Source organism: Colius striatus, chromosome 2 (assembly GCF_028858725.1).
Source record: "Colius striatus isolate bColStr4 chromosome 2, bColStr4.1.hap1, whole genome shotgun sequence".
Classification (NCBI taxonomy): Eukaryota; Metazoa; Chordata; class Aves; order Coliiformes; family Coliidae; genus Colius; species Colius striatus.
In genome coordinates, this window is record NC_084760.1 from 55,966,032 (window position 1) to 55,994,005 (window position 27,974).

The following is a 27,974-nucleotide window of genomic DNA, read 5'->3' on the forward strand; positions in this document are numbered from 1 at the left end:
CTTTTGTGCTCTTCTGATTTGCTGCAATTATTACACATACCTGTGAAGTTCATCTAAGTATTACAGAATACAGTTGAAAATTTAAATAGTATTAGTTCATACAGTCTAAATTCATGAAAGTAATTGCAAAAATATTAAGCAGATTAGATTTATTCAAAGTCTGATTGATAGAAACAAACAGCTCAAAAATCTATGATTTTAAACAAGATTTTATAAAACTTAAAACAAGTAGACTTAAAACAGTTTAGAATAATAAAAATATTAACAATTTAAGCAATAATAACATTTTAAAAACTGAGCAATATTTTGATTGCATTGCATGCAATTTCAAAGTTACAGAATTACATTTGTGGGCAGGAGCCTGAAAATTAAAGTAGCAAAAATGTGCCCTCAAGCTGGCATACCTCTACCTAAATGTCATCGTCACATGAAATCGGAAACCATATTAAACAGTTCTTACCGAGGAACTATAGTCACCTTGTCTCTGCTACATGGGCTGGCATTTGCACTCCTCAGCTTCCCTCCAGAAGATATATTCACCTGGTTCTGTGGCAAAGTGTAAGAAAGAAATCTATCCAGTTCACAAGATGCAGAAGTGAAAGTTCACTGAACATATTACAGTCACCATCAGGACTTTTCTCTCTACTCAAAACACTTCAAACCTGCTATGTGTCTGAAAATGTTAGCCTTTTCCAGCCAAAGCTTAAAATCAGCGCTTCATTCCCTTTTTCCTTAATCTCTGCTAATCAAACATTTTGCATTGACAACTTTTTATTACTTGAAGCTCAGTAGTCAGTGTTTTTCTAATCAGCCTCCTAACCCTTCCTTTGCTTAGCCTGCCTTTCAGAAGATCCTCTTCACTAAGGGTGATGTAAAGACTTTAGACCAAACCATATGCCTCCAAAAATACTCTTTCATGAATAACAAAATGTTCTGTGGAATTGCATTCACATCGACAGAATAACTACCCACAATAGCTCAGTGGTCAGTAACAGGTCTTAGAATGTGCAATGCTAAGGCAAAGCCTTTTTCCTTAAGTACTTCTGCTAGAACTCTTCCATTTTAAATTAACAGTTAAATATTTGGGGTTATCTGTATTTTGACACCCATGCTACTTGCCTGAGATGTGAGAGGTATTGTCTTACCTGCATCTCCTAAGCACAGAGCTGATCAATAATGCAAAGTCAGGATTGCTTTCACTTGTACTACTATTCAAATTGAAATAAAATAACAAAGGCTCCGTCTGGGTATATAAGAAGAGGGAATTGGGGAAAATATTCGTGTATTAATTTTGTTCTTGTTTTATTTGCAAGGTCCTGAGATTGTGGACAATACCCAGACATATCTGTAGAACTATATGTGTATGGTTGTCTGTCCCCCACTGTTTCCATTTCAGCTCCTACCACCTGCTTTCTTGTCTCCATGCTTTACTTCCTTTGCTGCTATTTATGCTCACCCTCCATCACAGGCTGATATTCTGAAACCAAACTATAAGAGTAGACTAAGTGAGAGAATCCATCTAGAAATCAATTTTTCACAACATGAGCCCAGTGGCCGGTGAGAGAATTGTTTGGTAGCATCTGCATCTCTTGTACATGCAAAACATCCATTCTGGGAAGTAGGTAAAAGTTGTCATATGTACAAATATCTTACAATAAGCATAGTTCTAGACAACTATACTGGCAGTTACACAGTTTACTTAAAGGGGGGCAAATTCAAGGGAGTCGGGTGTCACATTTACTGGAGATAATCATGACCTTTGCAAAAATACACAGAATTAAGTTAAACCAAATTCTGCTTCTGTGTATGTATGTTTTTTTTTGAAAAGCAAACATTACCATCTGAACATTGTACAGAATATCATATTTCTTCTTTATGAGTCTAAATAAGGAAAATTCTCCAAATTTTATTTAGGGCTGATTAGAAGTTTTGTTGCAATCTGAAGTTTACTGCCTGGATCAAGTTTAAGAGTTTCTTCTACACTAATCTGTGAAATTAACATTATTCAGAAGGCCAGAACAAAGTCTATATGGTTTTTCATCCCACAAAGTAAACATTAATTCCCTGACCTAGCTTATATATTGAACCTGACCCAGAATGCATTTTGGTAAGAGTCTTCTCTGTCTAACCTGGTAGAAAATGTGAAATGTCCTTTCTCTCTCCTTGTCTCTATTTCAAACAGTAACAAAAATGGAAAATTTAAAAATACTTTGATTCTTGCAAGCAATATCCAGACCTGGATACACAATATTTCTCCTCATTTTTGTCCCATCAGGTCCTAGGCACAACATGAAAATGCTCTTGGCTTGGACTAGCAATAGGTACTCTCTTCCCATTCACAGGGGCTGCATGATAAATGAACCATCCTGGGATCAGATCGCACATTCTGTGGTGATAGAGGCATTTGCAACAGCAGGTTGTGTCCCTTCTTATGTCATATTCCTGAGATATATGAGTCAGTGTTAAAGAAAATAAAACGAAGGTTCTCTCTGCTCTACAGTTGCCTGGACAGGAAAAAGTACCAATCTTATGAACATCGGAGAAGGAAGTACTGTATGCTGCTACTAATGTCTGCCTGTAACCATATGCCTTCATCTCAGATAATGTGTATTTCAGTGGGAATTGTAACCGACGAATCAAAGAAAAACAGTTATTTCAACATTTTATTTAGGAAAATATCAGAAGCTTACTATTTTACAGCCTCTAATACAAACTCATACTTTTAGATGAAAAATTATGGTGTTGGTAAAATCAAAGTAGGAGTGTAAAAATACTTTTAGAGGTGATTTCTTAATTGTCTTGATGATATTAAAAAGGGAATAAAGACAATAGATCATGTTGAATAATTAGGAAATGTGAGAAGAGACTTTCATCCTGGTACAAGCAAGCATTTGAGGAATCACCTAAAATTATTAGTCAATAAGAAAATACAGAACAATATTTGAACAATATTTTTCTGCTAACACATTGCCAGGGTTCAGTCCTACAAAATCAGACTAAGTAAAATAAAAAGGCTTTGTGTCTCAGCGCATAGTCAGCAGTACAGCAGGGTCAAGGAAAGGAAACTTAACTCTGATATATCTGATGAATCTTGGCAGAACATTGTTTTCAGAAACAGCCAGTAATCAACTGGTAAGAATTAAATATCGGATGGAGGTATAATGCTAGGCAGAGGGTGGATGATGCTGAATCTGGTGAACAGTAAAAACGCATGTAGAAGCATATATGAGAATAGAGTGATGAACCTCCCTGAGCTTTGATGCGTGTATGAAGAAAAATAGTAATACTTATTCGAGGTATCAGATCATTTCCACTTAAACAGACATTCCCACTTCTTTTTTTTTTTTTTTTTTTTTTTTTTTGGTATGATTTTTGTTTAGGAAAACTCTTACTTTTAGATGAGATTTTCACAAAGTCACAATGGTAATACCCTATCTTTTCAGTATGAATAGGAGCACACATTTATATTTTGATGTCCTTGAAGTCCTGATCAGTTAGAGATGGAGTTGTAACCTTCTGTGACTCTTACAACTCTAAAGTAGTTGTTTGCCACTTCTGATTGATAATTCCTGAATAACAGTTGCAAGATCTCTGGAATCAACATGACCAAAGTATAGACTTATTTTGGATAACTAAATAAGACATAGGTATCGCATCTAATCTAGGTTAAAGCTTGACATATGTTTAAATATTCTCATAAATCAGTCTCCATCATTCTTTAATCAGAGTTGCATACATAGTACCTTTAAGCAATTTTGTCTTTAATACGTAGGATGCAGTTGAACACTGTAGTAGATCTGTCCTACACTTAATCCGGACAACTGACATAGTTGAGAAGCCCTGCCTCTGTAGGCAGACTGGTCTGAATGCAAATCATCCTCTGCTTGTGGGCAGCTGACAAGTGCACTGGGGTCACATCACTTTGTCACTCTGAACTCACTAATGGGAAATTGGTAGGTTAATTTTCACAAAGAAATTACTTCAAAGCTACCTCATAGAAAGTGAGTAGGTGGAAAAGAAAATATCTATGATACTGAATATTCCACATCATCATAGGCAATATTCCCGATTAAACATTACACTGCAAAACTGCTGACGTATCCTCTGGTTATGTGACTGATTAATGAACCATTTCTAACACCCAAAATGGCCCACTGTTTATTAGACTAATTCCAGGAAATAAAAATGTTATAAGATATCCTACTTCATCTTCTTTCAAGATGACTGAGTAGCTGGTCAGTGAAGGGAAATCAGGTTAAAGTAGCCCCTTTATTTAGGAGAGTGGATTTTTTTAATTGTTCTTTGCTATAACTACACCAGGTATAATTATAATTAGGTTCAGAAAGGGCTAGGTTCAGGAAAAGCTGCATCCAAGGTTGATGGTGTACAGAACTTACAAAATAGACAATTGATTAGGAGAGATAATGGTTGCCTCTGAAATAATAGGAATTATTCCTATGAGAAACGTTGATTGAGAACTATCCTAATACTCTAACAAGCTTGGTGTGCTGGCTGGTCAAAATAAGCAAAATTATGCTATTTCCGATGATTTTTTCCATCAAGATAAGGATATTTTAAAAATAAAAAAACCCCAACAAAACTGCTTTCCAAAAATTGTCTTTTAAAGCAAATTTCTATGTTACAACAGGACTCAGGAACATACCACACTAGTATATGTAGCAAAAGAACTAAATTATTCCTAAACTTCCTGAATCTCAAATTTCAGACCCATCTCCAAATCTTCACTTACATAGTTCAAGTTTGTCTTTAGATCTTGCTCTTGTAAAAAATAATAGATATCAACATTTTTTTTTTTCAGATATGACCATGGTTGGGCACATTGCTAGAAAGAGATGAAGAGACAGACAATTTTGTACGAAAGCCTAATGTGAAAAGACAAAGATGAATATATGTTCTCATGCCAAGTACTTGGGAAAAAATGTGGGGTAAAACTAATACTCAAGTATCTTCCCTAATGTGAACCCTCTTTGGGATCCACTAAACTATCTCCTCAGCCTGGTCTTCACTATCAAGGTGAAATCTCACCTTATTTTCCATTTAATGGCTTATTCTTCTGCTTGATATGTTACGTTATGTGCCATGTGTTCTTAGACTCAGGCTTGATTAGACTTACCATAGTCACATTAGCAAAGAATTCCCCTCACAAATAACTCCAGTCAAAACTCAGGAGGCCCACGTGGATTTTATCTCTTTTCTGGCTTTTTTAAGAGGAGACACTCAGGATCTAAGCGCAATGCATTAAAAGCTACTTCCAAGCTAAGCACCACTTGTTTGGAAATGCAACAATAGTGTGGAAATAGGCTTGGATGACAGAAAGTTATACATTCTAACTCTCTCTTGCAAGTTCAAGCAATCCTTTTGTTGTGGATGTCTCTGTGTGTATAATACAATTACATCCTTGACAGTGGTCTTGCAAAGATTGTATGTCTCCTGTAAGGTTTTTTAAACTCTAAGTTTTTCTGTTATTCTCAGGTCTCTCTTCACCTAAAATTTACTAATTTTGCTAATTATAAAACTTGCCTTAGTTATGTATTGCCACAGATGGGATTGATATAAGCTCCTGGCAGTGGATAAATCATTTTTTGACTCCTGAAATGCAAAATTTTGCAGCTGGAATTAACTTTTTATGTACCACAAAGTCAATCACCTACACAGCAATACACAAACCTATGATGCAAAATACACAAAAAACCCTGTTGTCTATTATCTATCTCAAGTGCATAGAGAGAGAAATACAGAAGAAAGGAGAAAAAATAAATATAAAGAAGGTAAAGTATTTCAGCAAGTAATAAATGAAATAAACTGTAATAAATGAAATAAATTACAGAAACCAGATTTATTAAAAAATACATTTGTTTCAACAATTGCTATAATTTTTCTGTTTCCTCTTTCTTTCTCTCTCATTTTAGCCATAGTATTGGACAGATCAAAGTCAGAATTGCAGGTGAAGAACTATTATTATTATTATTATTGTTATTATTATTATTACCATTTTAAAATATATTTTAAACGATTCCTTCATTAGGCAATTTAGCTTCTTTATAGAGTGCAAGTAGAAGATATGAGTCAGTAGATTGAATCTTGTCAGTACTGTCAGCTGCAACTGCACTGCAAAATGTAGGTTTAAAAAGTAAAAGATATTTTAAAAGGAGAAATAAGTTTGAACATGAACATCTTTACTACTCATCACAGCAGATATTTACTAATTTTCCTTGAATGTCACCATTTGTCACTATCAATTGCATTAGATTCCTGTCCAAGCTCCAACATATGTTCAAAGTCAACTTTCTAATGCAAACAATAAAGAATATTTGTCCGCAAAACATTACTGAAAAGAATTGCTATGTCTTCCTTACTCCTCCCCCTATCTCCCTGAAAGAGCAGAACACAGTAAGACCAAAGGCAAAATACAATGATCTTTAAGGACTAGTTAAACCATCTATTTTTACCAATTTACAGTTTAGATGATAATAAAAGTATTACCCTGGAGACACAGAGTAGAAGTTCCTCAGAAGTTACCAGAGCTCAGAAGGCAAAGCAAGGACATTGGGGACTTTTGGAAGCTCCCGGATGCATTCCCAAGGCCTGAGGAAACTGTGCAGCTCTGGTACAACTGGCACAAACTGCAGCTGCCAAGGAGCTGCTGGCAGTTGTTCTCTGTGGGGTGAAAGGGCCATGCAGCCAGATTCAGCAGTGCAGCACGTCTAGCTGTTGTGCCACCGTAATACAATCCAGACGGGGAAACAAGTATTTTCTGCGTCAGAGGCATTTGGCCTCCATTAAAATGGCTTGTGCTGAGATCATTTTGTGTCTCTTAAAAAAATTGTAACTGTACTTGTATATTATAAATTCATAGACATTTTTTGAAGTGGACATTTGGCTACAAAATTTTGTTCTCTACCTCTGGTGCCTTATGTTTTCTTCTCTGATCATTTGTGGTTCTTTCCCTTTCCTGAGCTACCTGGAAAAGTTCATGCCTGGAAAAAGGTTTTGTGATGCAAAATTAACCCAATATTGGATTCCATTTCATTTAACAATGCTACTTTATGATGAACAAAGAAAAAATGTTTCTTAGGTAACAGAGAATTTGAGTTGGGTTTTTTTGGTTTGAGAGAAGGTAGATAGGGTTTTATTTAATTTTTGCAGAAGGTAGATGTAACAATACTTCTATTCCTTGCATTTCAGAGTAATAACAAAAATGTTATCTATTCTAAAAATAAGAAACAGAGCATGACAGTTGGGGAGAACAAACCCTTAGTTTACTTGCAGTACTTTTCACACATGACCAAATTCAAGCTCATGATCATGTCTATGTCCCATAAACTGCAAAGAGGCCTTGATGGAATTTGTGTGCTGCACAGTCCTGGCGGAGGTTATACACAGACGCAGAAGGCTACAAACTGTGACAGGTGCATGCCACAAGGATTATGGTCCCAATCCCTTTCCTTTGCTAACTGAATTCACAGATCTGCTCTGAAAATGACATCATCCAACCTCTTTTATAAACTTGTCAAATGAGTCCTCCTTACATCTCCCTCTCCATCAATATATTCATTTCCTAGTTAAAAACTAACTCCTCATTTGTCAAATGGCAGACTAAGTCCTCATAGTCACTCAGAGTAATATTACCAGTTTTCCCCCTCCATGCTAATACAAATGGTCTGGGAAATAAATTTGTTCCTGCTCTTTTTTTCCTAAAAGACTGCCATCACATATTGTGAAGAGAAAAAAGATTTTTTCCTACGTCTAACTATGCAAAGTCTATCAACCTTTTCATTGGCATCAAAAAAATGAAGTTGATGGTTCTGAAGTAAATGAACGTCTTTAATACTCTGAGTGTTTAAGAGGTTAATTTAAACACATCTGTCACTCAAGTACAAAGCAGTTGGACAATATTAATATTCACTTGAATTATTTAAAAGGTATGATTAATGCTTCTTGTACCATAAGACTGTTATCTGCAAAAATAACATCTGTGTCAATCATTACTGGACATCTAGGATTTTGTCACTAACATTTATCAGTAGTTCTGAGCTCTGAGTGTGAAGGATTCTGCCAGGTTACCAGGTCTCCTTCACCTTCAGGTGTAAAATCCAACCTACAGACTCCTTCACATTGTTCCTTTTGATCAAGGATGAATCAGACAAAGATATGAAGCTTTTTTCGTGAGTAGAATCTCATATAAAAAGATGAAAAATATTTCAGAAATAGTTCTGATAAAGTATTTATTTTAACTACCAAAGACTGTGGCGTAGATAAGTTAGACAGTCTGGCATGATATGTCTTCTTTCAAGAGGGCAGAAATTGATCTGACAAATTTTTCATCTGAGTCTTGAAGAAGAGAGATAATATCTAATGAAATAACCTAGTGAACTGAACTAAATACAACCTGCCAACTAACAGAAAATTCTCACAGTTTATGTTAATAAATCCATCCTGTGGCAGTGGTAATGTGAACAGGTATGTATAAAACACAGTCTTCACTTGCACACCAGGAAAGAATCACCACTAGGAAGCAAAAGTGAAAAGGCATTAAAAGATATGAAAAGCAAATTTTAGCTGCTTCATTCGGCGTAACTGTCTCTCATGATACGTATGTGGTGCTAGATGAAGAGCATTTCTTCATGAAGTTATTTCTGGTAAATATCCAGTTCTGTTTGAAGGAGTTCATGAAGGAGACTGTTGCTGCAGTCTGCTGCTTTCAAAACAAACAGCAGCAGCACAGCAAACGGTACCTCTTTAAAGTGTTGCTATCTCAATGGTTCATCAGACAAAAGTCATATATGAAGTACAAGAACATTTTGAAGAAAGTAGTTCCTTTCCTTCTAAAGTATGAACAGAAGAAGCTTTTTATGAACCGTGGCTAGTGGATACAAGTGAGGTCCTGGCATCCAAGAACCTCTTACCCTTGCTCACTCAACTCAGTCTCCAATTGAGTCCAATTTTCAGAGTACCAAAGACCTCAATTAAGCCAAGTGAGAACTGATGGAAATTTCTAAAACAGAACGCAGGCTATGTACTTGTATTGAGTGTATACTTGCTTTGCATATGCAATCAATAACTGTGCATACAAGTATTTAATTGAAAGCATGTATATACTATAATCACACTGGAAAACAATATTTTTCTAAATTTCTAGAAAACTTTGCAGTCAGGTCATCATCTCTTTAAATGCACAATGTAGAGGATTTGGGTCAGTTTAAGTGAGGAATATGTAAATAAATTAATGAGTAAATAGAAACTACATTTTTAAACACCTAGTCCTTTATTATTTGATATCCTCAAATTAAAAGGACGTCTAATGTTTGTTACATTTCTTTTCAAACCTTGCTCCTCTTATTTAATTCTAAAATAACCTTGTAGTTCACTCTAAACAATTGATACTTTATTTACATAACTATGACCACCAAGACACTGGCTCTTAGGTTTCAGTTTAATTTTGTAAACTTTGTAAGTAGTTTGTTTTGTGCTTCTTTGGATCATTACAGATATAATGTATAAAGCTACGACGCTCATCAGTAGAATGTTAGCTAGGGATTTTGCACAGTGGCAGCAACTTACCTCATTATAGGCCCTGACTGATAGAAAATGAACCTCAGTATGAAAAATACATTTTACATATACACACATATCAAACTTCTAAGGTATCTATTTTCACAGTAATATTACACTAATAATTTGTATTTAGGTCTTGGCTAGATCCCAATGTTACAGAAGAAGATGCCTAAAAATTTCAGCTGGTACCTTCTGCCTGTGTTGTGGGAGAGGTTGCCTTGTGGCGGCTTCCTAACTGTGTGGGATTCTGGATCTGTAAATTTCACTGGAAAATTTTGTGACTCGAGCTGGAGCAGGGACCCAGATGCAGAAGTGCATATGAGCACCATCTTGAACACTAGCAGCATTGCACTCTGTGTCTAGGTGTGCCTGAAAGTGAGATGTACTACTACAGCAACGCATTCCCATGCCCTGGTCTTGAGAACTTTCTGCCATATTTTCAGATTAGACAGCAATTTATGTCCACAACTCTGAAGAAGTCAAGTGCCTTGTTTGAATGTATCTCAGTTGATATAATTTTTACATTTTCATTAGGGTGATTTTTATTGTGCCAAAGACGTCTAAAATGAAACATCAAAAAGATTATTTTTACAAACTTTTGTAATAATCTGGAACCCAGTATAAGTTTACACCTGTGATCACCTACTGTGTCTGTTGCTCAACACCAAAATGACATCAGAAGTATTAGTCTGTCACTATTAAAAAGAAGTAAAACAGAAGTATTAAAATGTAAGCTCACCATAAGAATTTTAAATACTTTGATATATTTTTAGAAAAAAAACTTAAAAGCTATTTTTCAAGTGATTAACATTGATTAATTCACCACTAAAAAGATTATTTGCATAATTTTTAGGATATATAATTAACATAGTGATTTGTATGAACACTTTAGTCTTGAAAGAGGTTTTAAAGGTTCTCGTTTAAAATCAAGCTGCTATTTTTGCATTCATAACCCATAGGGCAAAATTAAATATATGTGCCTAGTTCTTTATACTGTCTGTACTTACATTACACAGAGAATAAAAGAACATATTTTGAGGCTGTTCAGAAGGGGCTGCTGGTGAGGGAAATACTGTTCCTGAGCCTTCCGACAGCTACTCAATATAGTATCACTAAAGTGGAGGAATTCCAGTGGCCATTGCAATTTGACTAGTCATTGCAACAAGTCATTGCTTCTCACACCTGGTTACTGCTGAGAGAAAGCCCAACATTTTGTAGCTGTTAAAATTCAGAACAAAAGAAACAAACTTGTTTGTATGAGAAAGTATATTTAGAAAGCATGAATGTCAAAATATAAAACCAAAAGGACATGATAAACCAGTATTTGCAAAATGAGGATGGTTCACTTGCTTTTCTCCTAGCATTTTGGACTTGGAAAAAGATAAAGAAATCCAGACATTGAATTTTTCTGTGTTATACACGCATCTCTTTTAAGAAATTTTAGCATTAAAGCCCCTGTGATCTCAGTGGGCCAAAGCAAACTGATAACAGTAAAAATGTACCTCCTTTGCTTGTTTAACCTTTGGCTGCTCTTATACTAATTTTGAAAAGATAAAATACTTTTAATAATACCCCAAGAAAAAGCAGAGCAGAGCTAACTACTAATTCAGCACAGCACAGAAACAAGTTGCCTGGCTGTATCCACCACGAAAGTACCAAAGCAGTAGAAAGTATCAGAACATTTTAAAAAAAGGATACTTGATGTAAACTTAGTGGTGTTTTCTAGTGCTGCTAGAAAAATTGGTCTGTAGCCAAAATGCCAGTTTGTGGTCATATTATATCAATAAATTCTAGTTATTTTTTACAGATCGATATCTAATCTACATTCCTTTCCTGGTAAATTTTAAAATCTTCACCATATTTTGAAGGATCAGAAAATCTTCTGTCGCTGCACTTGATGACTTATCAGGAGAAAGATTTGCCTTTTAATTGCATAATTAGGCACATATGTACTTTTTTGCAAAGATTTCCTATAAAAGTTATTTATAAAATGGTAACCTCTTATTTCTCTCATTTCCCTCTGGAAAACCCAACATTCACAAATTTGATCTTTTGTCTTGCAGATTTTCAAATTTCTCCTGAATATTTACAATGAATTTAAGATGAAGTTAATATCTTCCTGATATTCTTATTTCACAGTACTATCTCAAAGTCTTTATTAAAAAATCCCTTGCACTTAAAATTTATTCCTTTAGCTTTAGAAATCATCTGACACAAAAGAAACACTGGAACAAATTATTTCAGTATTTATCACATAGCTACCTCTGTCCCACTCTGACAGCTGCATGACATACAGACCAGAGGAGACTGGCAAGCCCTTCTGCCTAATCAATAGTTAGACTAAGCTAACTTTTTACTGGTGATTGAATACATGAATTAATTTCATGCAGTTCACTCTGTCTCCATCAGAAAAAATCCTGCTATGGACATTCACAAGATACAAGCCACACTAGCCAAAGGCCTTTTTCCCCTTTGTGAGTCCCCAGGTACTGTTTCTTACCACACTGAGCCTCTAGCTGTTACTTCAGGCAGCGTGTTTTTATTTTGTTACTTGGATAATATCACTGTATCAGGGAATATAGAGTCAATTACCAACAAACAGCTTCTCTCTGGATGACCACAGCATCAAGTACAGAGCTGGAAGTTCCACTGCAGTGTATTTATGGTTACAGTGTTCTCATATAGAGGTCATAGTTTCTGTAGTGACTGCAGAACCTCCAGCAACATATATAAGACTGAATATAAGCCACAGCCGAAATCAGAGACCATAAAATACCAGTTCTCCTGATTGTCAGGTTTGTTCCTTTTTGAAAAAGAAAATTATGGGTCTAGTAATCCCATTCATCCTTTGAGACCTTCTCTGTCTTTTCACACCTACCTGCTTCCAGCTGATTTGACAGCTTGCCTAATTTATGAGACAGTTGCATCCGTGTTTCTACTCTTTCCATTTTAGCAATTCAGCACACTTACCTCAGTGCTTTCTGTCAAATCTCCTCAAGGAGCAAGACTCAGAAGGTGAGATATGGACATCTTCATATTTCAAATTTGAGCCATAAGGTGGAGACTAAAAACTACATTAAAAAGAAAGTAAAAATATTTACATAAGAAGGAAAGATTTATCTTTCTGTACCAAGTGTAGGAGCACTGATGGGTAGTGGAGGGGACTAGCGAAAAAATTCCATTAAAAAGTTTTGCAGTAAAATCACTAGTCGGCCATACAAAGTTATACTGGCCTTTCATTGCAAGGACTTAAATATAGCCTAGTAACAAAACATACGACAATGTCTATTAGGTCAAAGTGCCTATGAGCCTCTTCCTGCTCTCACTTTAAGGATCTGAAATGAATCACATTTAAACTTTAACGTGGATGAATAGTGCTATTGATGTATCCCTGACACTCTTCATTGAAATCTAGCACTTGTTTGGAAAGAGTGCTTTAAGCAGAATTGTGATAAACAGAAATATTCACTTCAAAAACTGTCCTATGCCTTTGTCCTTTCTTTGAATCTTCTCTCAGGACTCCAAGTTCCTACACTGAGTTTATTCCTTACTCAAATTATACTCAGAGTATACTGAAGACATCTCTGATATTGGTAAGATTCCTTTTTTAAGTAGTATTAATTATATTCATACTTTGCCTGGTGCTGAAATCACTGAAGATTTCAACTTGTCATGCATTTCTTTGCATGAAGATAGAACAAGTTCATTCTAACAAGTACTTTTGCTGTATTTCATCCTAAAATAAAAATATGTAAGATGTCTTTCTCACTCTCTGCTTTAAATATGGACAGACCACTTGGTTGAAACTGTCTTGGCATATCTGAGAACTGAATATAAATAATTCTACTAATTTTCACTGACTGAAGACTCCACTAATCTTTGGTGATTAGAAGCTGTCTGAATTTATGGATATTATACAATTTTCTTATTAGTGCAAATAAAAAAGAACTCAAAAGTTATTAAAAAAAAACCTAAACAAAAAAGAACAAAAAGGAAAGTTTGAAGGCAGACCATTAGTTTTTTTTAGCAGTCTCCTCTCAGATCACTGTTGAGTGGCTCAAAACTAAATACTCTAAAGGGATTTTTCTGTAATCTTTGTATTGCTCCAAACCTAAACTCAGGGAGACAGTGCTCAGTGTTTCAATAATAAGGTGGGTTTCAACATCCCGTAATAGAGTCCCTATTTCTGTACCTGATCTCTCAGAGAATATGAGAGTACAGATGGAGGAGCAGAACCTCTTATTCCCATCAAAGAAGAAAATAACATATGCCTGCAAAATTTACTCAGGAAATGATAAAATGTAAGTTTAAGATTCATTTAATTAGGTCAGTCTTTGGGCCTAAAATCCTGTTTTAGGGTGGAATTTCTAAACTTGACTTCAGATAAGAGTAGTGTAAGAAAAAAAGGCTGAGAGATCTTAGCAAGGAGATATTGTAATGTACTAGCCTACTGCTAAAATGATATCTTCCTTACCCTCACCTTTTCTTGAAGGTACTGACATTCTTGTATTTGGAGGCTGGCTTGTGTGATCTTTTACTAATGAAAGAAAACACATTTGTTTCCTTATTCAAAAAACAATCAAGAAACTGTGCATATCAACTATTTATCCCAATAAAGAATGATGTGCCTCTAGCTGCTGGATGATCAACTAATTTTAAATGGCACACACTAGTTTTCACTTTACACTAATAGGACTGCATTGACTTTCCCTGACTTTATTAAAGTTTAGAGCTGTAGACCATATCATCAGGGTAGACTTCTGTGGTTTGAAACAAAGACTTCTAAGATGTTAGAAGCCATTTATTTCGAGATATCATGACTGGCATCACTTTCTCTAATCATTAGAGAAAGTAAATCAGTGGAATGATCACACACACTTCCCAACATTTATTGCTGGGAATGGCCCCAAAAAAGAACTAAATAAATGCCATTTCTTAAAGGTGCAATTTTGGGAAACAGTGGAAGATGTAATTACTGGGAACAATAGGAATTCATTTTGGAGCTCGTAGAATCATAGAATGATAGGAGTTGGAAGGGATCTTTAGAGATCATCCAGTCCAACTCTCCTGTAGAAGCAGGTCCACCTAGATCAGGTCACATAGGAATGTGTCTAGACGGGTCTTGAGACCTCCAAGGAAGGAGACTCCACACCCTCCCTGGGCATTCTGTGCCAGGGCTCCCTCACCCTCACAGTAAAACAGTTTTTTCTTATGTTTAGATAGAACTTTTTGCATTCCAGCTTCATCCCATTACCCCTTGTCCTGTTGCTAGATACAACAGAAAAAAAGGGATGTCCCAACCTCCTGACACCTGCCATTTTTATACTTATTAATGAGATCCCCCCTCAATCTCCCCTTTTCTAGACTAAACAGCCCCAGTTCCCGCAGCCTTTCCTCATATGAAAGATGTTCCAGTCCCCTGATCATCTTGGTGGCCCTGTGCTGGACTCTCTCCAGAAGTTCTCTGTCCCTCTTGAGCTGGGGAGCCTAGAACTGGACACAGGACTCCAGATGAGGCCTCAACAGGGCAGAGTAAAGGGGGAGAAGAATCTCTCTCAACCTGCTGGCCACACTCTTCTTGATGAATCCCAGGGCCATAAGGGCACATTGCTGGCTCATGTTTAGTTTATAGTGGACCAGGACTCTGAGGTCTCTCTCTGCAGAGCTGCTCTCCAGCAGGCCAATCCCCAGTCTGTACTGGTGCATGGGGTTGTTCCTTCCTGGATGGAGAACTCTGCACTTGCCCTTGTTGAACCTCATGAGGTTCCTCTCTGCTCAACTCTCAAACTGATTGAGATCCCGCTGGTTGGCGGCACAGCTTTCTGCAGAATCAGCCAGTCCTCCCAGTTTGGTATGACCTGCAAGTTTGCTGAGGGTATGCACTGTCCCCTCATGCAGGTCATTGATGAAGATGTTGAACAAGACTGGCCCTAGAACCAATCCCTGTGGAACTCTACTGGCCACAGGCCTCCAACTCGATTCTGTGCCATTGATCATCATCCTCTGGGCTCTGTCATTCAGCTCTCGATCCATCTCATCCAACCCATATTGCCTGAGCTTTCTGATGAGGATTTTATGGGAGGCAGTGTCAAAAGCTTTGCTGAAGTCAAGGTAGAAGACATCTGCTGCTCTCCTGTCATCTAGTCAGTCAGTTATACTCTCATAGAAAGCTATCAGATTGGTCAAGCAGGATTTCCTCTTGGTGAATCTCTGTGGACTCCCCCTGATAACTGTCTTTTCCCTTCATATGTTAGGGTGCTAGATCCTCCATCTGCACTGCCATTAACGAAAACCATCTTAAAGTTGTTTACTACAGACACTTCATAACTAGAGATTCAGTGGATGCTGAAAGATGTGTTAGAATTTACTAGAGTAAGTAAGAGATGAAGGGTTTACAATGCCTGAAATACAGGAGGAGTGTCTGAAAGTCATTTCTAAAGTCAACACTTTTCCATTCTGAATTAAACTATAATATTTTTTTCCTTTACAATATTCTTAGTTTTCTAGTAACAGAAGATAACAACTTGAGTAATAAGAAATTCATAAGTCATGTGTCTAGTGACAGATGTTCAACTCTAAACAGCTTGAAGAAAGAAAAACTATGGCAGATATGAAAAAAACATTTCCTTAGAACTTCAAGTATCTTGATTTCTCTCGTTCTGTGTGAGTATCACTATTCCACATAGAGATTTCTATGATATATTTCTTAGACAGCAGAGAAAATACCTTATGTCCCGTTTACTAAAATATATTAGATGTGTAATTTGAGGAAACTTTGAAAGACTGATTGCTTTTTGAGTATGCAAGTACAAGATATAGGGTATTTTTGTTGTCTTTGCCCCACAAATATTAAATAAGCACAGATGAATGTTGTTACTTTTCTGTTTCTTACACGGATAATGATTGACCTACCATTATACCAGGCTTCAAGTCTGTAAGAATCTTGCCCTTACATCCCAAAGGAATAGAATCAGTCTAAAAAAAAATTAAAACATAAAAAAAGAGAGTATTAATATTTTGCTATGAATGAAGTGAATGTCTCCACTAGGTTTTTTCAGTGCTCCAAACTCTGAAAATATTTCAGTAGTGAATATTTCTTCCATATGAGATCAAAGTTCTCCACATTTTCCATTAACTGCTCAAGACTAGAATATCGAAGATATGTTAGCCTTAAGTAAGTGACTGTATTTATTCACTCATGCTGGATAACAGATTGTATCACTCATTATTTCTTCTCCCTGCCAACTCATTTCACAGTGCACTGGTACAAAGAGTTTGTTGGTAGAGATGGAGTTTTGCCAAAGTGGTCATTATGGGCCATCAGCAGCTGCTTGCTGTCCTGCACACAGGCTAGAGAAAACAGCAGAGAGATTTCCACCTCTCTGTCATAGATATGCAGTACAGCTTGTGACTGAGCCCTTCACAAAAGATCAGCTTATATTAGACATGTTAAAAGATCCTCAGTGAACTGAAAATCTAGGGAAAAAAGTGCCTTAAACCACTTCATTTCTCTGTTTTCAGCCAAGAGTAAGTCAAAGTGGAACTTACAATGGTAATTTTCAAGTAGGAAGGTCACTACTATGGAATCATGGCAGGTAGTCTGCTTGGAATAAGGATCAGCATCCGAGAAATGCTATATGAGCCTGATAAGGGTGGATTTGCTCTCCTAAGTGATCATGTTATGCACTGCAGAAGAACAACATTAGTATACATGTACTGAAAGGTTTTCCAAGGATAAACTATTAGAAATGCTATGAAATTAATAACTAAGACAAATTCTGAAGAAGGCTAAAAATCTTAACAGAGATGCATATCAACTCTATTTCCAGTTACATACTAATTATGGGATTTTGAATAGCTAATAATTATCCCTTGAATACCTCTGGCACCATTAGAAGAGAACCTGAAATGATGCCTGCCCACCTCCATTCATCTCCACCATCGGTAGTGGGATGGCCCAGATCAATCAAATGCCCGACATACTCTATCTGCATCTGTTCATTACAGGACAGCTATAAAGCTTGTAAAAAGCCTGCCTGATTTTTTTTTTCCTTAGTTTCCAGGTCACAAGAATTGTCCTCAACTCAGGTGTGGAGTTTCCACAGTCCTTTGTGACTAACTTCAGTCACTACCTCAAAATTGTGGAATCAAAGCAGGGGTAAGCTCGTGTCAAATAGACAAGATTTACTTAAAGGAAATAATACTCACAGACTGAAATATGCCATTTTTGTTATCATTCATTATATTAGATCAGCTGTCTCATGTAATTTTCTAGATGTTCATGTATTAACCATTCTCATGATCAATTAACATTAAATCAAACCGAGTAAAATACAAGGTACAATAGATATAAATTGCAAAAAGCATATGGAAATGTCTAAATAAGAATGCAAGAAAAGAAAATTAAAAATAACCTTTAGGAAACTTCTCTAAATATATTTGTCAAAAAAGGAAAAATACTTCAGCAATGACACACAACAGGGAGTCTGATTATCTCATGACAATAATTCCTTCAGGCCTTCCCAGAGGTTTTCAATCCAAGATATAAATAGCATCACAGTAAATGCTAACGTCTGAGTTTCACATTCATTTTCCATGTTATCACTGTGCAGATTTTAAGGGATGCATTCCTGACAATGTCCATCACACCCTTCAGCAAAATGAGCAGAATTTCAGATGGGGATATGAAAAATAGATTTTGGAAAGAAAAATATTCAGATTTTTTTTTACCAAATGTTGAAATAGAGTTTCTATTATGGAAATTCTCACACCTTCTTTCATACATGAAGTGTAAAAAAATGTATTCCCACCTCCAAATTATATTTGTGAGAATACCAGGTCTAATAATAAGCATCATAATTCTATTAGTCTTTCTATTTCGCATCCAGACTGCAAAAGAACATTGTGTGGCAGTTGAAAAGAATATAGACTAATAACGTGTTAAACAGTAACTCATCAGGCTGTCTATAAGCTTTGGGAATTCTTGAATCAAGAAAAATTTGTGAGTTTTCAATCAATTTATAAAACCTGATACAAGGAGATAAGATTTTTAGTAGCTGGAAAGAGTAGGAAAGATTTGTTCCTAGATAATCAGATTTCAGAGAGCATTTAATATACAAACTACATTTTAACACTTTCTATCTTCAAATTCAGTGCTCTCAATTTAAAAATCGAGGTAAGGCAGTAAGTACAAGATGAAGAGACATCATGACAAACTGCAACTCCTCAGAGACCCAGCTTCCATGTGTCATCACACTTGATGTTTTCTAATAGTACAGTCTCAGTAGCTTCAGAGAAAATGTTTCACAGGGTCCAGTGGTCGTGTTATCATTTCTCTACTTACATCTCATGTCTGGAGATATGAAACATAGCCTCACTTACTTGCTTGAAGTTTCTCCTTTCAGTAAAGATGCCAAAAGAGACTATTTCTTCCTATTTGAAAATAGCAATTCTGAACCAGACCAGAAGTCCTTCCAGAAGAAAATGCTTCTATATAGTTGTATATAACTTCCGAAGACACCTTTCATATTCTCAGCCAACACATAACACTAAACATTCATGATTAACAAAAAACAAACTGGAGAAAATATGTAAACACTGGCCATAATTTATATGTCTCTTACAGGTTGTCTTTCATTGGTGGTTCTCAATGCTATGTATCATGACATAAGATTACTGACTTCCATTCCAAGCATGAGAAACAAAACCACAGAGAGAAATATATATTTACCAATATCATTAATTACTAAACAGAATCTGGAATACAGCCCAGATTTTTTCAGTCTCAAGTCATCACACTCTTATTTCTTTGGTCACCTCTATACTCTTCAGTAAATATTTAATAGAAATATTTTGTTTCCTGTGGTTCAGATTATCCAATAAGCACTACATGCATTTAAAATTTAATTGTAGTGCTAAGCTTGTAAAAAATCAAATCCACTTACAATTTTGTCCATTTCTGTTTTTCCTCAAAACACATACTAACTTTTCTTTCTATGTTTTAAAGAAAAACAGTTTAAAAATATTTTTTAAAATACATTTAAATAATCGCAGGAGGAACATAATTTCCTGTTGCAGATATCCACTTATCTTCAGTTATTCTTTTTCTATTCTTATAACACACCAGATGTTAATTTGGCTCACAACTCCTTGCAAACAGCCCTATTGCAACTTTAATCAAGTGATTAAGAGAGCTGTTAACTCATTAGTGCATCCTTTTACTGATCATTGTGACACATTCTTCCTAGATAAAATGAATATCAGAGGCTTGCTTCAAAACTTGCACAATTTCACAGAATCACACAGAATCACAGAATAGTAGGAGTTGGAAGGAACTTCTAAAGATCATGTAGTCCAACCCTCCTGCTAAAGCAATTCCACCTAGATCAGGTCACATAGGAGCATGTCTGGGCAGGCTTTGAAAACCTCCAGAGAAGGAGACCACAGTCTCTCTGAGCAGCCTGTGCCACGGCTCCCTCGGCCTTACAGTAAAGTAGTTTTGTGTTAAGTTGAACTTTTTTTGGTTCCAGCTTTTGTCCATTAAACCTAGGCCTATCACTGGACACTACAGAAACAAAGCGTTCCCCATCCTCTTGACATGTCTGCCCTCAGTCTTCTCCAGGCTGAACAGTCCCAGATTCCACAGCCTTTCCCCATAAGAAGGTTGATCCAATCCCCTGATCATCTTGATGCATCCCAGGATGCCATTGGCCTTCTTGACCATGAAGGCACATTGCTGGCTCATGTTTAGTTTATTATCTATCAGGACTCCCAGGTCTCTCTCTGCAGAGCTGCTCTCCAGCAGGCCAATCCCCAGTCTGTACTAGTGCATGAGGTTGTCCTTCCTGGATAGAGAACTCTGCACTTGTCCTTGTTGAACCTCATGAGATTCCTCCCTGCCCAACTCTCAAACTGGTCGAGATCCTGCTGACTGGCAGTACAGCCTTCTGGGGAATCAGCCAGTCCTCCCAGTTTGGTATGACCTGCAAACTTGCTGAGGGTATATCGTGTTCCCTCATCGAGGGCATTGATGAAGACGTTGAATAAGACTGGACACAGAACTGACCCCTATAGAACCCCACTGGCCACAGGTCTCCAACTTGACTCAACTCCATTGATCGTCATCCTCTGGGCTCTGTCAGTCAGCTCTCAATCCACCTCATGGTCCACTCATCCAACCCACATTGCCTGAGCTTTCTGATGAGGATATTATGTGGCTTAGCAATAACATCAGCCAGCTTCCTCAGCACTTGTGAGTGCTTCCCATGAAGTTCCACAGATTTATGGGTGTTAAGCTTGCCCAACATGTCTCTAACCTCATCCTTGTCCACCAAAGAAAAGTCTTTCACTCTCCAGACTATTCTACTGTCCTTCAGGGACTGGGATTCCCAAGGGCCAGCCTTGGCAGTGAAGACTGAGGCAAAGAAGGCATTCAGGAGTTCTGCCTGCTCTGCGTCCTCTGTCACCAGGGTACTCTCTTTGTTCAACATTGGGTTCACACTCTCCCTAATCTTCCTTTTGCTTCTGATGTATTCAAAAAAGCCCTTGTTGTTTTCCTTTACTTCTTCTGCCAGGTTTAGTTCCAAAAGCACTTTGGTCTTCCTGGTTTTGTCCCTGCATAGTCCTGTGATGTTTCTATACTCTTCCCAATCAACTAGGCCCTTTTCCATCTTACATAGATTTGTTTCTTTTCCTTGAATAGTTCCAGTAGTTCTTTTTTTCATCCATGTAAGCCCCTTGCCTCCTTTTCCTGATTTTCTACTTGTGGGAACACACTGATCTTGGACTTGGAGAAAGTGGTGCTTGAAGACCAATCAGCTCTCTTGGGCACTCCGACCATCTAGAATCCTATCCTGTGAGACTCTTCCAAGCAGGTCTTTGAAGAGGCCAAAGTCAGCTCGTCTATAGTCCAGGCCTGCAACCTGTCTTGGTGTCCTGCTTCCTCCAAAGAGGATTTTGAATTCCAGCAACTTTTCCATCTCTTTATATAAGGTCTTTCATTCTAGAGAAATAAATAAACCTTTTTCTCTCTTTTTTTAATATTAAAAAAAAGAATAAAAGAAGAGAAGGAGAGACAGGAAAAAACAATCTAGATGGGTATTTTATTTTATTTTTGACGGTCTCTTGACTTGAGAGAAAGTCTTGTTAATAATAATCGGGCAGTTACCTCCATCACTTGTAGGAAAATTGACATAAGTGCCATAAAAAGCCATATTCTATAGGGTGGGTTTTTTTGCTGCATTTGCTGGCCCCTATATGCAAATCGCTCAGGTAAATGGATATGAGGAGTTGAGAACTTTTTGTCATCAATTCTAAAAATAAATGAATACTGTAAGACAATCAACATTTTATAGGGACTAAAGCAATACTAAGTAATAGTCAGAATTAAAGTACTTGTGTTACCAATTGCTCTTTTTTTTACCTATGTGTGAAAAATATCAGAAGTTTCCACGTAGGTAACACAAACTATACAATACTTAGCCCTTCAGTAAATGGCATGTACCTCAGATTTTAAAACTTCAGACATCTGTGAAATCCATTCTATCTTTCCAGATAATCTTCAGCTTCATACTATATGGACATAGTTCAATATATAATGACAAAATCATTAAGTTATTCACATACAGTCATGATTTTGCCATTTTTAAGCATATTGACCAAAAGCTTGGGCTCAGCAGTTCCAGAGTTGACTCTGAAATCCTTTTAAATGGTCAACCTGGAGTCAGTGTCTTTCACTTTCCTAGGGTATAACCTACAATTCTCCCACCACCTTTGTCTACAGAAATCAGATTCAGCATGGGAACTAATGGGTCACTGAAGAATTAGCTGATATTAATCCTTAAAAGATGTGTTCAGGTAAGAATTTTTTTGCAATTGAAAGAAATTGCTTTTCTTCTTCCTGTACAATCAGCTACACTGCTCAAAGGCCAGTGGAAAAAGTAACTGAGTTTTTTGTCGAAAATTTGATATGATCTAATCTGAAGAGTACGTCAACTTCCTTCCACGGAGAAATAGGCCTTTTAATTTTGAACCAGCAGGAAAGCTTAATTGAGCAGGTCAATCTTTCTCCTCAATTTCAACCAGAATTTGTAAGTTAAACGGATTTGTAAATAGTCATTCATTTCACCAAGAAAAGATGGCTTTCAGAATCGCTATTACAGAAGCATTTGACATCCTATTATTACAGTCTAATTGCTGTATGCATTCACAATGCCATAAAATTGTGTAAGGGCATGCTGTTACTTTTTGTTGGCAAGTGTATTGTGATGTAAAATGTGTGGAAGTATAGGGTATAAAAGAGATATAGTGAAAGTCAATTGCTATAGCATACATATAAGCTTAGAGAAAAATGTAACAGGAACATGCAGCTGTATGTTACTGACAGATAATCAAAGTACTGTCTGCTTTTCACAAGTGTTTTAAGAAGAGATTTTCTATTGAAATTTCTTTTAAAAAAAAATTATGTATTGCTACTTTAAAGATTACACAAACAATCAAACAAAAGTCAAAAGAAAGAAATGAATTAATAAAAATCACATTCAGTCTACTGTAAACCCTCCTGCCTCCAAAACAAATACAAGATAGCCCTGCATTTTATTATAGGTTTCATCAGTAGACTCAGATTCAGAGCTGTGATTAGGGATGGAAAATCTTAGACTGAAACTGAAAGATGCACTTCAGTTGCAAATATGTGGCAATTATCATGAAGTGAAGTTCATTCTACTTTTCAGCTAATCACCATGGAAACATATACTCATCGGCTCCTAATTGGAAATGTTCCAGACCTGGAAAACATTGTAAGTTTAAGACCGCATGATTTCTTATTTAGGCAATTGTACTATTCTTCTGTGTTTGTGACAATACACCATGGCGATTTTGGCAACAACTCTAGAGAAAATACATTTTCCTGAGAAGCCTGTCTTTGCAAGTATGTTTTACACTCTAATGGGACTTCTGCCACTAGCAGATTACTTCGTTGAGCCACTTTTTGTGACATTAATACCTGAATAACAAGACACAGGTATTATAGAAGGCTGTTGTTCCAGTAACTCCAAGTTAAAAATGAATACTTGAATATCACTAAAACCAAAAAGGTTTTTTTAATCCTTGTTATATACTTTTACTGAGCTTTAGATGTAAAGCTAAATTTTTAAACTTTAATGACAAATGTTAGGCATTTTTAATGTAATTTTTAGAAAAATACTTGGACTGACTTAAGCAAACATAACAAACTGATTTCCATTGATGCATTCCTGAATCCGTCCTCCACATTTGAAAATGTTCTAATAATCAGAAGTGATGGATACTTGTAGATTTCTTTAATATTACTAGGACCTATGTAAAACTTCTCTAAAAATCATATTATTTATTTAGTTAATTTATTTTCAAAAATCCCTTTACTTTCTTGAATATTTCGATCTACAACACAAATCACAATTTTATATGGATATCTTTTGTGTACAAGTATCACAGAATTACAGACTCAAAGAATGACAGAATTTTAAGGGTTGGAAGGGACCTTGAAAAGTCATCTAGTCCAACCCCCTGCCAGAGCAGGATTGTCTAGAGTAGGTCACACAGGAACTCATCCAGGTGGGCTTTGAATGTCCCCAGAGAAGGAGACCCAACAACCCATCTGGGCAGCCTGTTCCAGTGCACCATCACCCTCACAGTGAAGAAGTTTTTCCTTATTTTTCTTTGGAACCTGTTTTGTTCCAGCTTGTACCCGTTGCCCCTTGTCCTATCATTAGACATCATTGAGAACAGCCTGGCTCCATCCTCCTGACACCCACTCTTCACGTATTTGTAAACATTAATGAGATCATCTCTCAATCTCCTCTAAGCTGAAGAGTCCCAGCTCCCTCAGCCTTTCATCATAAGGGAGATGGTCCACTGGCTTCATCATCTTGGCAGCCCTGCACTGAACTCTCCCCAGCAGCTCCCTGTCCTTGAACTGAGGGGCCCAGAACTGGACACAATATTCCAGATGCAGTCTCACAAGGGCAGAGTAGAGGGGGAGGATAACATCTCTCAGCCTGCTAACCACAGCCCTTCTAATACACCCCAGGATGCCATTGGCCTTCTTGGCCATGAGGGCACATTGCAGGCTCATGCTCATCCTGCTGTCCACCAAGACCCCCAGGTCCCTTTCGCCTACACTAGTCTCTAACAGTTCATTCCCCAACCTGTACTGGTACATGGGATCATTCTTTCCCAGATGCAAGACTCTACACTTGCCCTTGCTGAACTTCATCAGATTTCTCCCCATCTAACCCTCCAGCCTATCTAGGTCATGATGAATGGCAGCATAGACTTCTGGGGTGTTAGCCACTCCTCCCCCCATTTAGTATCATCAGCAAAATTGCTGACAGTGCCCTCTGTTCCCTCAGCAAGGACATTAATGAATAGATTGAACAATACTGGTCCCAGCACTGACCCCTGAGGGACTCCACTAGACACAGGCCTCCAATTAGACACTGCCCCATTGATCACCACTCTCTACTCCCTTCCCTTCAACCAGTTAACAACCCATCTCACTAGCCCGCACTTTCTCAGTTTTGCAATGAGGATACTCTGGGAAACAGTTTGAAATGTTTTCCTAAAATTAAGATAAACTACATCAAGTGCACTACCACCATCTATCCACCTGGTTACATCTTCATAAAAGGCTATCAGGTTGGTCGAACATAATGTCCCCTTGGTAAAACCATGCTGACTGCTCCTAATGACCCTCTTGTCCTTTATATGCCCAGGGACAGAACCCAGGAAAAGTTGTTCTATCACCTTTCCAGGGAGGGAGGGGAGGCTGATTGGTCTGTAGTTACTCAACTCCTCCTCTTGCCCTTTATGAAGACTGGAGCGACATTTGCTTTCCTCCAGTCCTCAGGTACCTTTCTTGTTCTCCATCTACTAGCTCCCTCAGCACTTGTGGGTGCATCCCATCAGGGCCCATGAATTTATGCATATCCAGATTGCTCAACTGATCCTTAACCCAGTCCTCAACCAAACCAAACTCCTCCTTTAACCTGACTTCCTCTGGAGTCTGGGGCTCCCGAGGACAATCTCCAGCAGTATAGACAAAGGCAAAGGTGGCATCCAGTAACTCTGCCTTCTCTGTATCCTCTGTCACCAGAGCATCCATCTCATTACCTAGGCCTACATTACCTCTAACATTAGTGTTACCTACAATGTATTTGAAGAAGCCTTTCTTCTTGTCCTTGACCTATCTTGCAAGATATAACTCTAACAAGGCTTTAGCTTTCCTAGTTGCCTCCCTATATCCTCTAACAACAGCCTTATATTCATCCCAAGTGGCCATCTGTTCTTTCCATGATCTGTAGACTCTCTTCTTCCACTTTAGTTTGCCTAACAGCTCCCTATTTAGCCATGCAGGACTCCTGGCTTCCTTACTTGATGTCCTACCCACTAGCATGCTCTGATCCTGAGCCTGGAAACAGTGATCTTTGAACAGAGACCAACTGTCTTGGGCCCCTTTATCCTCTAATAACCTGTACCATGAGATATCCCCTAGCAATTGTTTGAAAAGGCCAAAATTGGCCCTGCTAAAGTCCAGGATTATGATCCTGCTCAGTATTCTGTTCCTACCACACAAGATCCTGAACTCTACCATCTCATGGTTGCTGCAGCCAAGGCTGCCCTCAACCTTTACCACTTCAATCAGACTCTGCTTGTTTGTGGGTACAAGATCCACTAGAGATCCTCTCCTAGTTGGTACATCCACCATTTGCATCAATAAGTTACAATCCATGCACTGAAGGAACCTCCTGGACTATAAGTGGCTAGTGTATATGTATGATATTAGTTATGCACATTTTATTAGAGATGTCCACAAATTCCAGTTGCATGGATCATTTCAGAAGTGAGAGTTTTGCCAACAAGTTCCTAGATGATTGCTTTCTCTTTTCATGTTGTGTGCAATGCTCCGTTTTGCACCAAGTCCTTTAATATTCATCTAACTACAGATAAAAGGACCAAACCATATCTTTCTCATTTAGAAAGCCTTCACAAATATCCAAATGTGGTTGGCTGAGCCCAGCTGGCAACTAAGCACTATGCAGCCCCTTACCTTCCTTCTCCACCTCCTGTAATCAGGGAGAACTGGAAAACAAACTGGAAAACTTGTAGTTTCAGATAAAAACAAAGTACTAAGTAAACTAAACTAAAATATAATGACAATAAGAAGGATAAAATATGATTGTAATAGTAATGAAGAGAAACAAAACCCAAGAGAAGTGCTGCACAATGAAGTTTCTTGTCAACTGCTGACTGATGCCCAAGCAGTCATCCACCCCTTCCTGCTTATGTACTGTGCATGACATCCTATGGTATGGAATAGCACTCTGGCTAGTTTGGGAAAGCTGTTCTGGCCATACCCCCTTTCAGCTTACTGTGTCCCTGCAACAACCCTCCCCCCAGCCCATTCACTTCCAGGGCAGGGTAAGAAGTAGAAAAGGCCTTGATATTGTGCAGGCACTCCTCAGCAATAACCAAAACATCTCTGTGTTAGTAACATTATCTTCAGCATAAACCTAAAACATAGCCCTGTAGCAGCTACTAGGAAGAAAATTAATCCTCTCCCAGCTGAAACCAGGACACCAAGTTATATCATTTCATGTCTTGGGATTTTCTTCCCTTTGAGACCAGCTGGATGAGAACTTGAAGCCACTGTTGTCATAGTGGGAGCATCTGTTGGAGGTCATATTCAAAGGGCAATGTTTCCTATTAGAATTTAATTTTTTGAGACCAAATATACCACAAAACCCTCCAGTGAACAGTTAACTGAACCACAAATAATGTTTATGAAAAGAAACGTCTCCATGCTTTTCAAAGTATATCCCTCTTTATACATTCTTCTCTGGGGAAACCTTTCTGAGCATAACTAAGTTTGTTTTTTATTAGGTACATGCCTTCAAATAATGAAAATTTTGTTGATTTCCTAAAATCAACATTTTACTTTCTGAAAATCAGTTCTGGAGATAAAAACTGTATGTGTGAACTAGATACTTGTGCATCTAGCTAAGCTAAACCCTTTCTGCTATGGTGGACAGAGATGCAGACAGTGGGATTGAAATCAACGTGATTTTTTAAAGAGAGGAATGAATTTTAAATCCTCCAAGGGAAAGACAAGGAAATATATTTATTAGTGGGATTCTGAAAGCAGAGAGGGCACAATTAGAAAACCTTAAAATACCCACTACATGAGGTTAAGTTATATCCAGAGTGTTATTAAAGTAATTTAATAGCATTCTCTTTCTAAAAAGGCTGCTTAGGAGCTTGGATAATGCAATGACAAGTGCTAAGAGAAAACCTAGAAAAATATAGCAGTGATACATTAACTCAGATGGAATAAGTTGGCTGAGCTTTACAAAATTGTTCTT

The 27,974-nt window shown here is 37.4% G+C and overlaps 1 protein-coding gene across 1 annotated transcript in view; it reads right to left on the bottom strand.

The window, feature by feature from the left end:
- TRDN (triadin) overlaps nt 1–6,790 on the bottom strand; it is a 231,466-nt gene extending 224,676 nt beyond the window's left edge. Inside the window, 3 exon segments of the mRNA XM_061989612.1 lie at nt 3,554–3,569; nt 6,541–6,619; nt 6,621–6,790. Coding sequence (XP_061845596.1) covers nt 3,554–3,569; nt 6,541–6,619; nt 6,621–6,790 — 265 coding nt within the window.
- Nucleotides 6,791–27,974: the final 21,184 nt, after the last annotated feature.